This window comes from Cupressus sempervirens, chromosome 1, assembly GCF_028749045.1.
Source record: "Cupressus sempervirens isolate cs-2001-9-10 chromosome 1, ASM2874904v1, whole genome shotgun sequence".
Lineage (NCBI taxonomy): Eukaryota > Viridiplantae > Streptophyta > Pinopsida > Cupressales > Cupressaceae > Cupressus > Cupressus sempervirens.
The window spans coordinates 85,708,643-85,725,915 of NC_143118.1; the positions used below are offsets into that span (position 1 = coordinate 85,708,643).

General features: G+C 34.6%; 1 protein-coding gene across 1 annotated transcript; it reads left to right on the top strand.

Moving 5' to 3' along the window:
- Window positions 1-2,582: 2,582 nt before the first annotated feature.
- LOC149576354 (putative copper-transporting ATPase HMA5) lies at window positions 2,583-16,460 on the top strand. The gene is made up of 7 exons (XM_089816979.1): window positions 2,583-2,677; window positions 2,880-3,235; window positions 12,494-13,882; window positions 14,105-14,359; window positions 14,491-14,613; window positions 14,923-15,405; window positions 15,670-16,460. Exons 2-7 carry the CDS (start codon window positions 2,894-2,896, stop codon window positions 16,084-16,086), a joined length of 3,009 nt encoding a protein of 1,002 aa, XP_089673105.1. The 5' UTR covers window positions 2,583-2,677; window positions 2,880-2,893; the 3' UTR covers window positions 16,087-16,460.
- The last annotated feature ends 813 nt before the right edge of the window (window positions 16,461-17,273 follow it).

Sequence of the window (17,273 nt, forward strand, 5' to 3'; positions counted from 1 at the left end):
ATGAAAAAACATTCCTTATTTATTTTCAACATTTAATAAATAATTTTATGAATTTCAACTCATATTACTTTAAGGCTACCATTTTTTTACATTGGGTGTGTTGTCTTATCCTAAAAATCTATTAAAGATTTATAAATTTGTTCATCATCTTCTTCATGATTAACTATGGAGCTAAACTCAAAAGTTTGATGCCAAAACTTTCTACACAATTTCATTCAAAAAAATAAATTATTACAATTTGAAAATATCATATTGTTAGTCCCTATTTTTCAAGTTCAATTTATCCACAACAATTTTAATTTTTTTTAATAGATAAAAAAATAAAAATGCAATCACCTTTATAAATAGTCCCAAGTAAAGTTTTCTAAGTAGATAAGACCAAATAAAGTTTTATATCACTCTCAAGATGACCTGTGTTCTTTAAGTGAGGATTGTTTTTTTTCAACATTTTTGTACATTTGTAAATAATTGCATGCTTTTAAGTGATCCTTGTAAGATTACATAGTTTTTTCGTTAGTGACCATTATTTCCCACAACAATTTATATATATTTATATATTCTTGTTTCTTCTAAGTGATAATTGTAAGATAAATTGTGTTCTTTAAGTGAGCATTATTTTTTACAACAAATTTTGTACACTAATATATAATCAATAATTTTCTATAATTTAACTTTTATATGAAATGACCTCTCCTTATTTCCATCATTATTCAATTAAAAAATGACCCTCAATGTTATATGAATTTAAATATATATAGTGTTCATTATAGAAGGAATTGTGGAAGCTATTTTCATTTAGGAGGGATTCTCTAGGTTGATCACATGCCTACTCTAATAAATTCTACACTAAAAAAATCTTTAGTTATGTAATTTTCAAACATTTAATTTAATAGCATTATTTAATCTAATTGGTAGAAATATTTTAAAATTTGTCCTTTTTTTATATTGGCTGTGTTGTTTTATACTAATCTTTTTAAATATTGTTATTGTTTTTATTGTCTTGTTCGTGATGGACTATGAAGTACAATTCAAAAGGTTGATACTAAAAAATTTCTTTATAGATACATTCAAAAAGCACTTGTATGTATTATTGAAATTTGAATATATTATATCCATTTAATTTTTTGTTTTCAAACTAAATATATTCATTTCTATTATTTTTATTTTCAAATTAAATATGTCACATGACAAAATATTTTTTAAATTGGTAAAGAAATGAAGCCAACTTCATAATTAGTCCCACAAAAAAAGTTCTGAGTGAATAAGGTCAAATAAAGTTTCCTTCACAATGACATTAGTTATATCAAATGAACAAGTTATTTTATTTTTATAATGATTTATGCACATTTGTATATTTTTAAACTTGAAATCTTGTATAATTTGACTTGATTATATGTAAAATCTCTTTCTTATTTTCACAATTGTTTAATAGAAAAATTGTCCTTATTCTTATAGGAATCTTAATATAGAAGAAGAATACTAGCTTTTTAAATAATTTATGGGACCGCAATCTTGGGCTCATATTTTTTAATATACAAGATGATGAACTCTCCCAATTTCTTAACAACTCTTTTGTTAAAAACACTAGGAACCAACAATTAAAAAAATAACATATGTTAAGTCTAACTCTAGTTATAATTTAGTTGTTTTTCTTTTAGATCCCTCTTTTTTAAATACAATGTTAGGGTACTTAGTAATTGAATGAATAATATATAGATGGCTAATATTTTGTTCATGATGAATTGCTCACTCTTACTCTATTGTATTTTATGATTTTTCATCTTTGTGATTGGTTATATAAGAATCAGAAAGGAAAGGGGCTTTTTATAGTCCACGACACCAGACATAGTTTTTGGGTTGACATATGGTGACAGTGATATGAGACTACCTCATACTCCTTTTTCGAGAGGTACCTAACTACACTACAAACGAGGCATACATACCCTACCCCTAGTAGAATTTGAACTTGTGATTTCTTGTACAAATTGAAAGTGAGCCCTCTATTTTTTTGCTACGATATCTTATCACAAACATATGTTAAGTCTATAAATAAATATTGAATATCAAATCATAAAAGACTATAAAACCAATTAAATGAATGTACAAGTTAGATTAATGAGTGCCAATTAATGTCGATAGGCATTCTACAATGACAAAATGTGGGACTGTTATTCTTCTAGGTTAAATTTGACAACCATCTACATGTCAAAAATTTAAATCTTATTATAAATAAAATATACTTTTAGAAACAATTTAATAAATACCATATAAAATATCCGTTTAAATTACAATATTTGAAAATATAAAATAAAAAGCTTTAAGTTAGTAAAAAACTAAATAAATAAAGATAAAGCAAATATAATTAATTTTAGTTGTAATAAATTAAATTATAATTATTTTATAGTGGCAGGATAATATAGTATTAATATAAAATAATGAAAAATTGACTGGTATTTTAATGAAAATTTGAGAATAGTTTACAGCTAAAATCACAAAAAAGCGCGTCAAATTTAAACGAAAATTCTCGTAGCACACTGAGCCGCCGCAATTAGAGAAGGTAAAACGTTAAAAACCCTATACGTGCTGTAAAAACACAGCTCCAGGAGTGAAAATATTTGAAATGGAACGTCTATAAATAGAAGTTCGTTGGTTATCGGAACTCAATTCAATTCAATTGGTAGAGGCCATCAGCATTTGACTTTGCTATTGATTAGGAATTAGTTAACCATTTTAAATTCTGTTGTATTCTGTATTTTAAGGAAACTTGGAAGCCAAGCCAAGCAACTCGATCCTCGAGTTCTTGGTTCTCAATTTAATGCAATGCAAATCTATGTTTTTCAGTTTTGAATGATTTATCTGTGATTTGGTGTGTTTGGCAGAGAGGAGGAGCGTAATGGCTAACAGGTTTTTGGCGCTTTCTTGTTTGGGTAAGGGGAAGAAGGAAAATGGGGCACAGGAGGGATCTCATCTGGTTCTGTCTCCTCCACCGCATTATCCTTCAATGCCCAGATACCCATTTGAATCTCCGAATCAAGGAGGCGAAGGAACATCTGCTCCCCCATCTCCAGCTTCTCTGGAGATGAGGAAGGCTATGTTCAGGGTGGGAGGCATGCAGTGCTCTGCATGTGCTGCTTCCATTGAGAAGGCGGTGAAGAGGCTTACCGGTATCCAGGATGCTACCATCAGTGTCCTCCACAATAAAGCCCAAGTGGTTTACCATCCCGAATTTGTCAATGTAAGATCCCTTTCTTATCTTTCAAATGGATTTAGAGCTTTCTGATTATAAATCAATTTCATGACTTCTTTTTATATTTTGAAATTAGAGAGTGTTCGGTTAATTTGGAATTTGGGGATGGGCTTGTGGTGGTGTATGGGATGTTTTCGGGACTGGTTTGGTGATCACTAACTTTGTAAAGTTGATTTTGAGCGTTGTTTTTTCCGTATCTTTTGCCCTCGTTTTAAATTTCGGGACCGGACTTGAAGAAGTGGTCCGGTATTTTTGAATATGGTATTTTGATTCCAAGGCGGTGTTTGAAATTAGAGAATATTGAGCTTACATGCAGCTTGGAGTTGGACTTATTATGGTGATTTTAGCTTGGTTCGTGTTGATTTGTAATTCTTGCAACAGTTTTTCATAATTTTTGGTAAATAGTTTCCATTTTAAGCACTGCAAGGGCTTCAGCGTAGCTACGTTGGCCTCGAAACTTGAAGAGGGGCACCCAGAGTTAGATGTAGTGTACCACTTTTAATCCATATTTTTAAACCTATATTATTTTTTAACAGGGCCTTATATATTAGAAACTGGAGCTCTGTATCAAGGCCTCAACTTAATTGATCACTTCTTTCTTAAGTTGATCTTGTGCTGTCGGTTTGATGCTTTTACAATTCTTTTCAAATTTGGGTACTGGATTTGAGTTACAGTCTGATTGTTTTGAATTTGGGGGACAGTTGAAAGAGAGAGGGGTTGCCCATTTGTAATTTGAGAATTAGATTCAAAGTTGGGTTTGATTTTTTGTAAGTAGGAGATAGAATTTAAAGCTGTGCTTGATTTTTTTAAACTAGGAGATTGGATTTGAAAGTTGTGTCTGCTTTTTTTAACTTCTAATTTTTAATTTAAATCTGAGGATTCTATCTGATTGATAGAATTTAAAGCTGTGCTTGATTTTTTTAAACTAGGAGATTGGATTTGAAAGTTGTGTCTGCTTTTTTTTAACTTCTAATTTTTAATTTAAATCTGAGGATTCTATCTGATTGATAGAATTTAAAGCTGTGCTTGATTTTTTTAAACTAGGAGATTGGATTTGAAAGTTGTGTCTGCTTTTTTTTAACTTCTAATTTTTAATTTAAATCTGAGGATTCTATCTGATTTTTTTAATGATTTTGAATTTGTAGATGTACTTTGTAATTGAAATAAAAGTTGGGTTGGATCTTTTAAAATTTGACAACTGGATTTTAGGTTGATGCTTAGTTTTCTTTTTGAATTTAGGGATTCAATTTGAAAGTGGCATCTGATGTTTTTGGGTGAATCAATTTTGTGTTTTATCATTTTGAATTAGTGATCATACCTGTAGTGTTTGATGTTTTGAATTTGTGGATGTAATTTGAAAGTGGCATTCAGGTTGCATCGTTCGTGATTTAACTATGTAGGCAATATTCAGTTAATATTTTCAATATGTGGAATAAACATTTGGGGGTATTTTTTTCATTTTCTTTTTCTCGGTTGAATTTGCAAGTTTCACTTGAAAAAATGGTTTGAGTTGTTTGACTTTTGGAATCAGATGGGATAGTGGTGTACAATCTCTTTGAATTTGGGTATTAGATTTATAGTTTGTTAGTGCAAACTTGAAATACTGGTTGGTTATCTCCCTTTTCGCAGCCCTGTTGGCAAAGCAAAGCTCTACTTTTGAAACTGCATCCAAGATTTATTTTTTCAGCTCAATAAGACATGTGAACTGTGAAGAAACCTTCAATCTCTTGCATCCTAGCATTTACCATCAGCAATCCTTCTGGAATCCTTGTAGAAGTAATTTCAAAAGTTAACTGAATGCAAACTTGTTTTCAAAGGTCAAATTTAAAGTTGGCCTCTTTGTTCTTCAAAACTTGAAAATTGGTTATAGTAAGTATTTCTTGTTAGTTCAATCACCACATTTTTGTCAAAATATGATAAAGGTGGTTGTTGAAATTTTAAATTCTCTATGCATAAGATCAGTATTGACTATGTGCTTTAGAGATTTCATCACAAAGTTCATCTTGTACTGCCAAACTGCCATGATCTATAATTAGGTAACTAGATGATAGCCTTTCTGATGGTGGTTTTGATTCAACTTGTTTTGTTTGCAGCTTCCTTCTCCTTCCTTTATGTGACTTTTTGATTGCTCTTTTATATATTTCTTTCTTGTTTAACCTGTCTTAACAAGTGGTTCTAACTTCGTAGAATATGATATGGAACTTTTAGAACTTTAGCCCAGAAGCTTCAGATTCTTTCAGTATTTTCACAATTTATAAATGTTTTTTTTGACATACCATTTAGAACTTGACCCTTGACATCTCTCATGATCATTCTGGGGTGCTACACCACCAAATTCATCCCAATTGTAGTCTTCAGCGTGGACTGTTTTTATGATAGCTCTCTCAAGCCACACCTCTTTGATTTGAGATCCTAGTCTGGCTCCAATATCGTGGTATTTTGAAACTATTTTCTAATACCAGCTAGGACACAAGCTGAGGGCATCTAATTAGCTCCTCAAGGTTCTCTACCACTGTGTATCAGCCTATTTTCAGCCCATAGTTTGGATTTGGACTGTTCTTCGAATCCAGTCTCTTCTGTTTGAAAATTGTTTCACTTTGCTGACCATATAGTATATACTCTCTCCCAATCTTTTTTATCCATATTATTCTCTTATTCTATTTGTGAGAGTTCTCACATGCCATACTATCAACTCTCTTATACCTTCTGTCAATAGGTTTTGGTTGATCCCCTTATATCTCTAACTATTATTTTGTTTTTTCATTGAGCTGTGCAGGAATAGATTTGAAATATGAAAATTGAGAAAAATAGAAAAGCAGAAATGACAAAGCTGAGAAAACATAGCAAAGATAGCATGCTTAGCTTTGCCAGCTTATATTTCAAAGTGACTCTAGTTATCTCCTTTTCTAGTACTTACCTCGTGTTTTATTTCTACAAGAAACAAAAATGAAGAATAGGACAGTAACTAAATAAAGTTGGAATTATTGAGGAGTTTGTGTGAGGTGCTTGACACTGGTGAGGAAAAGAATCCCAACAACTCTGTACCTGGGTTGCCAGTTCTGGTTTAAGGCCTGATTTGGATTTGAGGGTGTGGTTGGGGGGTTCAGGCAAATTGTTTTTGGGGGATTTAGGTTCATTTTGGGTTTGTCCACACAAAAATATATCAAGAAAAATAGAATTTACTTATTTATCGCAGTATTTTAGTTAAAAGCTGCATTACTGGATTCATGTATCTAGGTCACGAATTGGATTTGGATCCGAATCAGTTCTGGATTCACGAACAGATTTGTACCGGATTTGCACAGGGTTCAGGTTTGACCTTGTGGGACTGTCCAAAATCTGCAGATCCACAGATTCAGACAGAACCACAAGGTCAATTCTGGATTCGTGGGTCCAGAACAGGGTCAAATTTGGACCATGTGCAAAGCCAACACGAATCCACGTGGACCTGAGGGAATCCGACAAAAATCCGCGCGGATCCTCAGTGACTTGCGAGCCAAGCTTGGAATAAGTACACCCGAATCCATATATATATTGCATATATATTTAAATTGTATATACACACGCACACACGAATCCATATGAATCATAATGGGGAAAATAATTTACGAATCCACGAATCTGATTCTCATTAAACAGACTTTTATACCAGTAGTCAAATCACATAGCAAAATACATTGCCAGATTAATGGACAAATAATAGTCAAACTCTATTGCCGTGATCTGTATTGTTCCAATTTTTTTGGATGTCTCCGAAGAGATGCTGTGATATATATTAAAGTTCAAAACTAATAGTGCCAAGTGTCACCAATCAACCACTATCAATCAAATATTATCGTCATCCTCCATGCTAGCTGATCTATGTTTTGGTATAAGGAGCACAAACAGTGCCACTAGGACTCTCATGCTAGCTGGGTGGCTCATTGTCATCACCAATGCCAAGTGTAGCAAGTTGGAAAATGGAAGCATCGCATTCAATATACTGTGGCTCAATATCCCACTTTTTTATTTCCCGTTCTTTGTGGGTACTTCATGAGTAAGGAGCTGCAAGTCTGACTGCACAAACACCAAGTCCTCTGCCTTTTTTTATCGTAGACTATTGCATTTTATTGAATGAAGGATTATGTGCTCAAATTCCTCTTAGATGAAGCTTTCAAGACAAAATTAGAGAGTGAAGAGTTAGAAATAAAATTTAAAAGATGAAGAAAGTATTTTTTAAATAAACGTTGCAAGAAAGGTTTGATCACAAGAGGTTGTAGGTGCGGGTATGATTCTTTGTGGGAGTACCACCGACTATGAGCATTGACCTTATACATGTTTCAAAGAGCATTGAGACCACAATCATTTGTGCTTGCAATACCCATAAACTCAACCCTCTTTGCATCTGGCATGTCACAATCATTGAAGAGTCTACAAAGTGTTATTTCGTATTCTTGAGCAACTTTAGAATCTCTCTATGGGGCAACTCTTGTGGCAACAAAGAGCTGAGAACTTTAATATTTGGTACTCAATGCAAAGGCAAGAAGATGCAATGGAGTGGTCATCATGCTTCATCTCTCTACTATGATTTGGTGTAGTTCTTTGATTTTTTTTCTAGATCTTGCTCCTTTACGTTTATAATGACTTTCATCTTCTTAATCATTGAGTCGATGCCATCATATACCTCATCCAAACAAGGTCTCTTTTGAAAAAATCATTCCTCCTTTGAAGAAATCTGTGAGGCTTCCAAACAAAGCATTATATACCTTACATTATTTCATGTAATGTGTGAAGCTATTTTTGATCTATCTATTTATATATGTACATGCTTAAGATAAATAAGAGATATTCATTGTTGTATTGGAGTACAGTTGATTTTTTCGCAATACTGAAATTTTATTGTGTTAAGCCTTTTTATCCAAAAAGATTATCCTAGGTGAAAATGTTGCATATTGTCCTTGCTTTCAATAATCTAATTTTATTTCAGACTGTATATAAAGTTAAACTACTTCTATTGTATAGAACTAGGATATTGGTTCACAAGAGAGAAGTCCCTCGTTCTGATATTAAACCACTTCTATTGTATAGAGATTGGTTTGCATAAGAGAATTCCCAGGTTTTGATCTGGTTCAAGCCAGGTCAGAGATTTGGGGCTAATCTGCTATGAGTGTGGGTAGGGTACCAACCACAGCCTTCAGTTCTGGTCTTGCCAAAACCCTGGTGGACATGGTGTATTTGCAATGTTTTTAAACTTCTAAATGCTCTTTTTTATTGTCAAAAGTGCAGTTTGCCTCCTCAAACTTAATTTAGTCCATACAAAACATTTAAAATGCAAAACTTATCTCATTTTTACTATTCTGAATGCAAAACAGCAATATTTTGCTCCATTGCTTTACTTATTTTTGTCTTGCCTCTGTACAAAGAGAGTTGAAGATTGATTGTTGAAGGCTCCAAGCTGGTTGTGCTATTCCCACATATTCGAAAGTGTAGGTCTGTTCTCAAAGAGATCAGAGTAAGATTTTGGTTTTCTTTCTGAAGAGAGTTCCTGTATAAAAAAATTCTAAAGAAATAACAAACTAAAAACTTAAAAGATTTCAGTATTGCAAAAAATCTTAGTTACCCAGTTCTCCCCTTGGTCCTTTGAACCAGGGGAATTTCAAACTGGTTCTTGGTCCTGGTCCTAGTTCCCTTTTGGGTTTGACTTGGGTTCGAACTTCGAACCTATGTTCCCCGGGGATTCGTCCTCCCCAAAAAGCCAGCGTTTCGGGGATGGGGATCGAATAGGTTCTTGGTTCCCTTTCGGGTTCCACTTGGGTTTGAACCTATGTTCCCCGGGGACGCGTCTCCCCTAAAAAAGCCAGCGTTTCAGGGATGGGGATGTCCATGTCCTGGGGACTTGCATCCGTCCCCAATTTTTTAATACACAAAAAACTAAAAAAATAAACGAAAATGTCACTTTTTCCATCCCAAATCGGCAAAAAAATTGCCATCCTGGAAACCTGTCCCACTGTCCCCTGCCGCCCCCGTCCCAGAAACTCGGGGGAACATAGGTTCAAACGCAAGCAGGTTGGTTCCTCTAGGTTGAACCTAGGTCAAACCGTGATCGAACCAGGGCAGACCTAGGTAGACCAAGTGTGAACCAGGTACAGTTCCATTGGGAACATTCTATAATTTAGTGTAGAAACAGTTATAACAGAATTTGAATAAAGATTTTTAACATTACAAAACAAAATTTGCTGAAGTTCAAACATTTATTACATCAAATTAAATTAGTCCCCAAGATTTTGTCTAGTGAAATATTTATATCCAATTGCTGATAATGACCCCTGTTTAAATAATTAGAAGCCTTGTATATAGTGATAAATCATATTTGAAACATTAAATAATATCTGAAATAGGTGAAGGGAGTTGCAAGCCTACTTATATAACATTTTTCAAGTAGGATGTTAATTACAAACAATCAAGCTCTTTATACAATGAAAAAGTAATAAACGTTGGACAACTTGGAAAGAAGGAATATTATTATTGCAGTTGATCCTGATAACATTGACAATGTTTGTGAACCAATTAATGCCTTTGATGAAGATTTAGACAATCCATTAGATGATTGAAACTTAGCATCAAATTCTAATTGTTGAAAGTCTAAACAATGATACATGAACTCAATATTATTTTAATATTTTGGTGTTGATAATAGATATGATGCTAAGATTACAAGTTTATAGTGTTTTTGTTGTTTTTCTGATACTGTGCAGCATTCCTAATCTTAATTCATTTTTCTAGGCTGCATACATATGTTTATATATGATTTTTACCTGTATTTGTACTAACAAACCTACACCCCATTTCAAGAATTTGCTGTACCAGCGAACCGGTTCTTCAAACCCGAAGTTGAACCCGACCTCGAACTGGTAACTTCGCAAAAATTCAATTGTGCTCCAATACAACAATGAATCTCTCTTATTTTCCTTAAGCACGTATACATATAAAGAGATACATCAAAAATAGCTTCACACATTATATGAAATCATGCAAAATATAAACATAAGTGCTTTAAAACATGGGTGAAAATAGGAAAAAACCCAACTATTAAATATGGAGATTATACAACACATTGTCTTGTAGATGCCAATGATACCCGAAGTTGCTGAATCGTGGGACTTTTTCAGGTGATTTTTGGTATGAAATGTACTGGAATCGGATTCTGAAACAAATCTCCTGTAGGTACACATCTGGGATTTGTGTTTTTAAATGCTGAAATGTTTAATTATTCTAGTTTTGATCTTTTAGATTTTTTTAAGATCTAGACTGCCGATTAGTGAACTCTTAACTTATCTATCACGAGATTCTGGCTGGATCTTTTGATATAGAAACCTGAATAAAAAGTAGAATGATATGATAAAAAATTTGAAATTTGTAATGGTTTTGTTTAGCATATGTATTGTTATATGACATTCTTAACTTAGTTCTATTTTTTAGTTGCACACACATACATATAGTATGTATGTATATGTATCTATACATACATACATATGCATATACATACACACATATACATATACATGTATATACATCAAATCATTAGGTGGGTGCGTGTGTGTACATACCAAAAACATATCCAATCCTTCCAAAATATTCTGTCGTACAGACATTTCATACCCATGTACACATACCTGTTCTCATTCCTGGTTCAGCAACTTAGATGATACCTTTTGATGGAAATATTGTTATTGATGTCAAAGGTATGAAGATGAAGTTGTCATTGATGTCAAAGTTAAAATGGTACTAGTAAGAGTTATTAAAAGGTTGTCATCATTGATAAAGATGACAAATAAGATCTTTGTCAAAAGTTAAAAGATTTCTGCCTACCCCTACCCTGGTGGGAAGAATAATCTAAACCCCACCCCCTATAGATCTGGATCTGGATCTGATCAACTAATAGACTTCAATTCTTCGGCAGTCATATGACCACATCAATTTCTCATTCATCTATCCGGCATGTTATGTATAGACTTTTTCTCTATCTTTCAATCGCAGTAACTAGCTGAAGCTGGAGCTCAAGGTTCTATATGTAACATGCCTACTATAGTTCGGAAACCCCCTACTATTCTAAAGGGCTCCCATGGAAATGGGATTTATGGACATATTGTCATTGACAAAGAAGATTGTGATTGATGTAATTTAATTTACAAGTTTAATGTTTACGAATCAAGACAAATGATGGTTGACTCCTATGCAGTCATAACAACAATCAGAAGGTGACTGGGCAATGGACAATTAAATAAAATAAAAATGGGTTCAACAGGGATGTATCTGCTGAATCAAATCAATAGTGCGGATGGTGGCCCCTTTGCTGATGGTGATTTGGATGAATAATAGTGCCAGAGGGGCTACAGGTACTGCATTTCAATCTCCAACTGGGTAAACTCCAACCAGGCCTTTATCCCAATCTCCAGCATCCAAAATGGAAGCGCTGTCACCGAAGTTAGAACAGAAGGTATGTAAAGGACAATGAAAGGACAAACAAATAAATTGAGAAAGAATATTAATAAACAGTGATTGGTCTTTGATTAGAAAGTGATGCTTGAAGAAAAGACAAAATGGTTATTAAGAAAGGCAAATAAAACACCGTGAAGGTATTAATAAGCATATCTGAAGTGGTGCACAACATCAATACAAAAACGATGCTACGTAGACAAGATAAGAGAACCACATCAATTTGGAAGCTGCAAATTGCTACGGTGGAGATAACAGATTGAATAAAGGTGTAAACGAATATTATGTAATGCAATTTATAAGAGCAGTGGTGAAGGGAATTTTAAGGGGTTGGTGTCTCTAATTAAGTGGGGGTTGGCACTTTCAGTGAATTGGTGTTCACTGGTGCTTCTAGTAGGTTGGGTGTCTACAAATATTGTTAAAAAACAAGATATATAGATAAATGCAACTATTTGTCATCCACATAAAAATTGTGTTTTGTGTTCTCATGTGTATAATTGTAAATATTAGTAATTGATGCTATTGTGATGGCTAAAGTTTAAATTGGTAAAATTCATTGTTATACTGTGCTCTTCACCTATTGGGTATTGAACCTAAAAGTTGTTTTAAAAGTAGGACACCAAAGATACCTAGTTGGAATTGAATCTGAAGGTTGCTTTCTAAATTTAACATTTGCAGCACAATTCATCACAGTTGTTGATGCACTTTTATATGAACTAATTGATTTTTCTCTTTTTGGTTATGCTAAAATTGCTTTGCATGCTCATACAGGAGGAATCAATCAGGGAGGCCATTGAAGATGCCGGCTTCGAAGCCACCTTAATTGATACTGATGATGAAGTGTCTGTTACAGCTGTATGTCGGCTTCGCATAAAAGGAATGACATGCACTTCATGTTCTAGTACTGTGGAATCTGCCTTAGAAAAGGTCCAGGGAGTGAAAAAGGCTGCAGTTGCTTTAGCAACAGAAGAAGCAGAAATCAGATACGACCCCAAATTGGTCAACTACAGGCAGTTAATTGATGTGATTGATGACAGTGGTTTTGAAGCTGCCTTGATTAGTACTGGGGAAGACAGAAATAAGGTTCATCTCAAACTAGAGAGAATTCTCTTGGACAGCGAAATCAAATTGATTCAGAGTTCTCTTAAAGCTTTACCTGGAGTAGAAGATATAGAACTGGATATCCAACTAGAGAAACTAGTTGTGTCATACAATCCAGAAATGACAGGACCGAGAACTTTTATGGAGGTGATTGAGGAGACATGTGAAAACTGCAAGGTGAGTTTGTTTCAGCATGGAGGGTCAGGAGGCCCTGACAGAAGTGAAGAAATTAATTGGTACCACAAGTCTTTCTTATGGAGTTTGGTTTTCACTGTACCAGTATTTCTCCTAGCCATGATTTTTATGTATATTCCAGGAATTAAAAGAGTGCTGGAATTAAAATTGGTGAATATGTTAATGCTTGGAGAGCTTTTAAGGTGGATACTATCAACTCCTGTGCAATTTATTATTGGTCGGCACTTTTATACTGGTGCATACAAAGCTATTCGTCATGGCTCTGCCAATATGGATGTTTTGATTGCCTTAGGAACAAATGCAGCTTATTTCTACTCAGTCTACACAGTATTGAGGGCTGCAACTGATGCAGAGTTCAAAGGCACTGATTTTTTTGAAACCAGTTCAATGCTGATTTCTTTCATACTTCTTGGGAAGTATTTGGAGGTTCTTGCCAAAGGGAAAACCTCTGAAGCTATTGCCAAGCTAATGGATTTAGCACCTGACACAGCTACTTTACTTATTCATGACAATGATGGGAATGTTGTATCAGAACGTACAATTAGCAGTCAGTTGATCCAACGTAATGATAAAATCAAAATTTTGCCTGGTGAGAAAGTTCCATCTGATGGAGTGGTTGTGTGGGGCCAGAGTCACGTCAATGAAAGTATGATAACAGGGGAAGCTCGGCCTGTTGCCAAGCGAATGGGTGATGAAGTTATTGGCGGAACACTCAATGAAAATGGGGTTCTACACATAAGAGCTACACATGTGGGCTCTGAGACTGCTCTATCACAAATAGTCCGGCTTGTTGAAGCAGCACAAATGGCTAAGGCACCGGTGCAGAAATTTGCAGACAGAATTTCAAAATTCTTTGTACCTTTGGTAAGTAACCATGCATCTTTGATAGTGTTGTGATTAGGCATTCATTACATAGGTTCACAACCATATTTGAAGTTTTGAACATTGCCATGCTTGGAAGTGAAAAATGATTAAATCTTTCATCATTACCAAACAGCAATAGATGTAGAAAGCTGATCTTGTCTTATTTCAATTTGAAAAAAAAAAAACTTTGTAACAATGTTTTGTACCTTGTTCTATATGTAGGTTATTACAATTTCATTTATCACCTGGCTAGCATGGTTTGTAGCAGGAAAGATTGGCTCGTACCCCAAGTCTTGGATTCCATCTAAAATGGATGAGTTTGAGCTTGCTCTTCAATTTGGTATATCAGTCGTGGTCATAGCTTGCCCTTGTGCTTTAGGTCTTGCAACACCTACTGCAGTCATGGTGGGTACTGGAGTAGGGGCCAGTCAAGGTGTTCTCATCAAAGGAGGAGGAGCACTCGAGAGTGCACATAAAGTAGTTAATTTATTTTAACTGAGTTTTTTTTTCATTAAACTTATTTTTTAATATTCTGGGGCGGATGAGAGAGCAGTTAAAAATATGTGAAAAATGGTTAGTTGATGACTCCAAGGTTTGGTTGCTTGCAGGTGAACTGCATTGTTTTTGATAAGACAGGAACACTCACTGTTGGAAAACCTGTTGTTGTTAACACGCACCTCCTCAGAAACATGCTCCTACGCGATTTCTACACAGTGGTTGCTGCAGCTGAGGTTAGACCTTGGAACTTGTTTCTTTAAACGGCAACCTTCTATGGTTACTGTTTGTTTTGTTCAGTATCCTTTTTCTTGTGCAACTGACTGCCTTTTGTTCGGTATTCTTTTATTCAATTCATTGATGTGATTGACTCTTGTAGGAAAGGTTATGGTTTGGCAAGGGGAAGACGTATTCTTCTGCATTTGATTGTTTCAAATATAACATAATTTAGATCATCAACATAAATCTGCATCAAATTGACTTGTTCTTTTAAAAAATCAAAAGGGCTTTTCTGATTGATTAGTTGAATGCTGTATTATTTCCAGGCAAACAGTGAGCATCCTTTGGCCAAGGCTGTTGTTGAATATGCTAAAAATTTTAGGCTGGCAAGTTCAGATCTAAGCTGGTTGCCCGAAGTACAAGATTTTGTTTCCATAAGTGGCCACGGTGTCAAAGCTGTAGTAGAGAATAAGACCATTCTTGTGGGAAACAAAAAGCTAATGCTAGATTCTAAAATCACTATTTCTGAAGATGCTTATGAAAAATTGAGGGAGGCTGAAGAGATGGCTCAAACAGGAATTTTGATTTCTTTTGATGGAGAGTTGGTTGGAATAATTGAAATAGCAGATCCAGTCAAGCCAGAGGCACGAGATGTGGTATCCATTTTGAAGTCAATGAAAATTAAGAGTATAGTGGTCACGGGAGACAACTGGGGTACAGCAAAGGCCATTGCTAAAGAGGTTGGAATTGAGACTGTAGTGGCGGAAAGTTTGCCTGAGGATAAAGCAGACCAAGTGAAAGAGTTGCAGGTACTTCTGTCTGATGCAACCTCTTTAAGTGTTGAAAGCTTTTACCCACCCTGGGGTGTTTTGGTTAAACTACCCAAACGGAAAAACTTATTTCTAGGTCATTAGCATGTTGCAATAAGATTATACTTTTTTCTGTAAATTAACTTATTTCTAGGTCAAAAACATTTTGCAATAAGATTATAGTTTTTTCCATAAATTGTCTTTGCAATTGCAAAAGTGTGTTTGATGCTGCTATAGTGTTAATGTCCTCTCTTGTATCTGCAGATGTCTGGTATGACGGTGGCAATGGTAGGTGATGGTATCAATGATTCACCAGCGCTTGTGGCTGCTGATGTGGGAATGGCAATTGGGGCAGGTACAGATATAGCAATTGAAGCTGCAGACATTGTATTGATGAGGAGTAACCTAGAAGATGTCATTACTGCCATTGATCTTTCAAAGGTCACGCTCAAACGAATCAGACTTAACTACATATGGGCCTTGGGTTATAATGTAATGGGAATTCCTATAGCAGCCGGATTATTGTTTCCATTCACTGGGTTCCGTCTTCCTCCATGGATTGCAGGCGCTGCCATGGCAGCTTCTTCAGTGAGTGTCGTGTGTTGTTCACTTTTACTGAGATATTACAAGAGGCCAAGGAAATTGGATTTGCTCCAAATGCAGGCTGTCAGAGTTCAGTGACATTTGGACCACGGAGACGATGTCAAAAAATCATGTTAAGCCAAAAAGGTGGTTCTTTTGTTGTTTACCAATGCTACGTCACATGGGACTGCAGCACACATGTACAATTTCTTGTGCATTATTTCGGCAAGTTTGGGATGCATTTCAAATATCGACATGTAAAAGTTTGTTGTTCGTGAGGATGAAGAGTGGCTATTTGGTGGTTTGAGTGATTCAACTAGCATGGCAGCCAACCAGCTATAGAAATGTTGGAGGCTTTGTTGTGTCTACTGCCATGGTATGGTTGTTCAATAAGCAGCTTGAGAATGTGCGTGTTCCTGTTTTCTGTTCTGCAATTCTGTAAATTATTACTATAATGTGAAAGACTTTCGATACTGCTTGTCTCATTTTCTCTTCATTTAAGTATTCTATACAAATATATTTTTAAGAACATCCATTGCTCAATCAAGCTGCCCTTCGTCTAAGAGTATGAAAGTGAGAAACTAAAACAAAGCAAAAGCTGAATAGAAACAAACTTGTCTCTTTATTTATAGCAAGGATAAATGTGGATCAAGGGACTGTTCTATAGCAAGTTAGACTATCGTTTGATTATTTATACCAAATTTGGCAATCGGCAGTTACGAAATTGAATTGGTGTGCAACCAGAGGATTTCTGATCTTGAATTTGTTGCGCAATCTCACTCCTACGTGCTATAATTCCTTATTCTCCACCAAGAAAATCAACAATTTATGGATCTTGAAGAAATAAAAATGAATTGTAAAGTTCAAGAAATTAAATTTAAGTTCAATATTTTTTATTTCTTTTTACTAATAGTTACAAGTTGATCTTGTGCATTCATTTTGAATTATAACATATAATTATGAGAGAAAGAATCCTACACTTTAATTTTAAAAGATGCTATAGGTCATATGTGTAATCACTTAAACATGGGCATATAGACTCTTGACGCTATTTGCTCCTAATTAGAACATTCTCTTAATTATGGTGACCATGTTACTAACATAATTCCTTCAAAAGTCAATTTAATAATGTCAACCTTGTTAGTGACTCAAATATTGATACACTTCGTTAAAATCAATCAATTCAATCTTTAATCAAAATGATCAATTAAATCAATTAATTCCTAAATCAAGCATTAATTGTCTAGTCTATTTAATTAAATCAAATGATTAAATACACTTGGCTA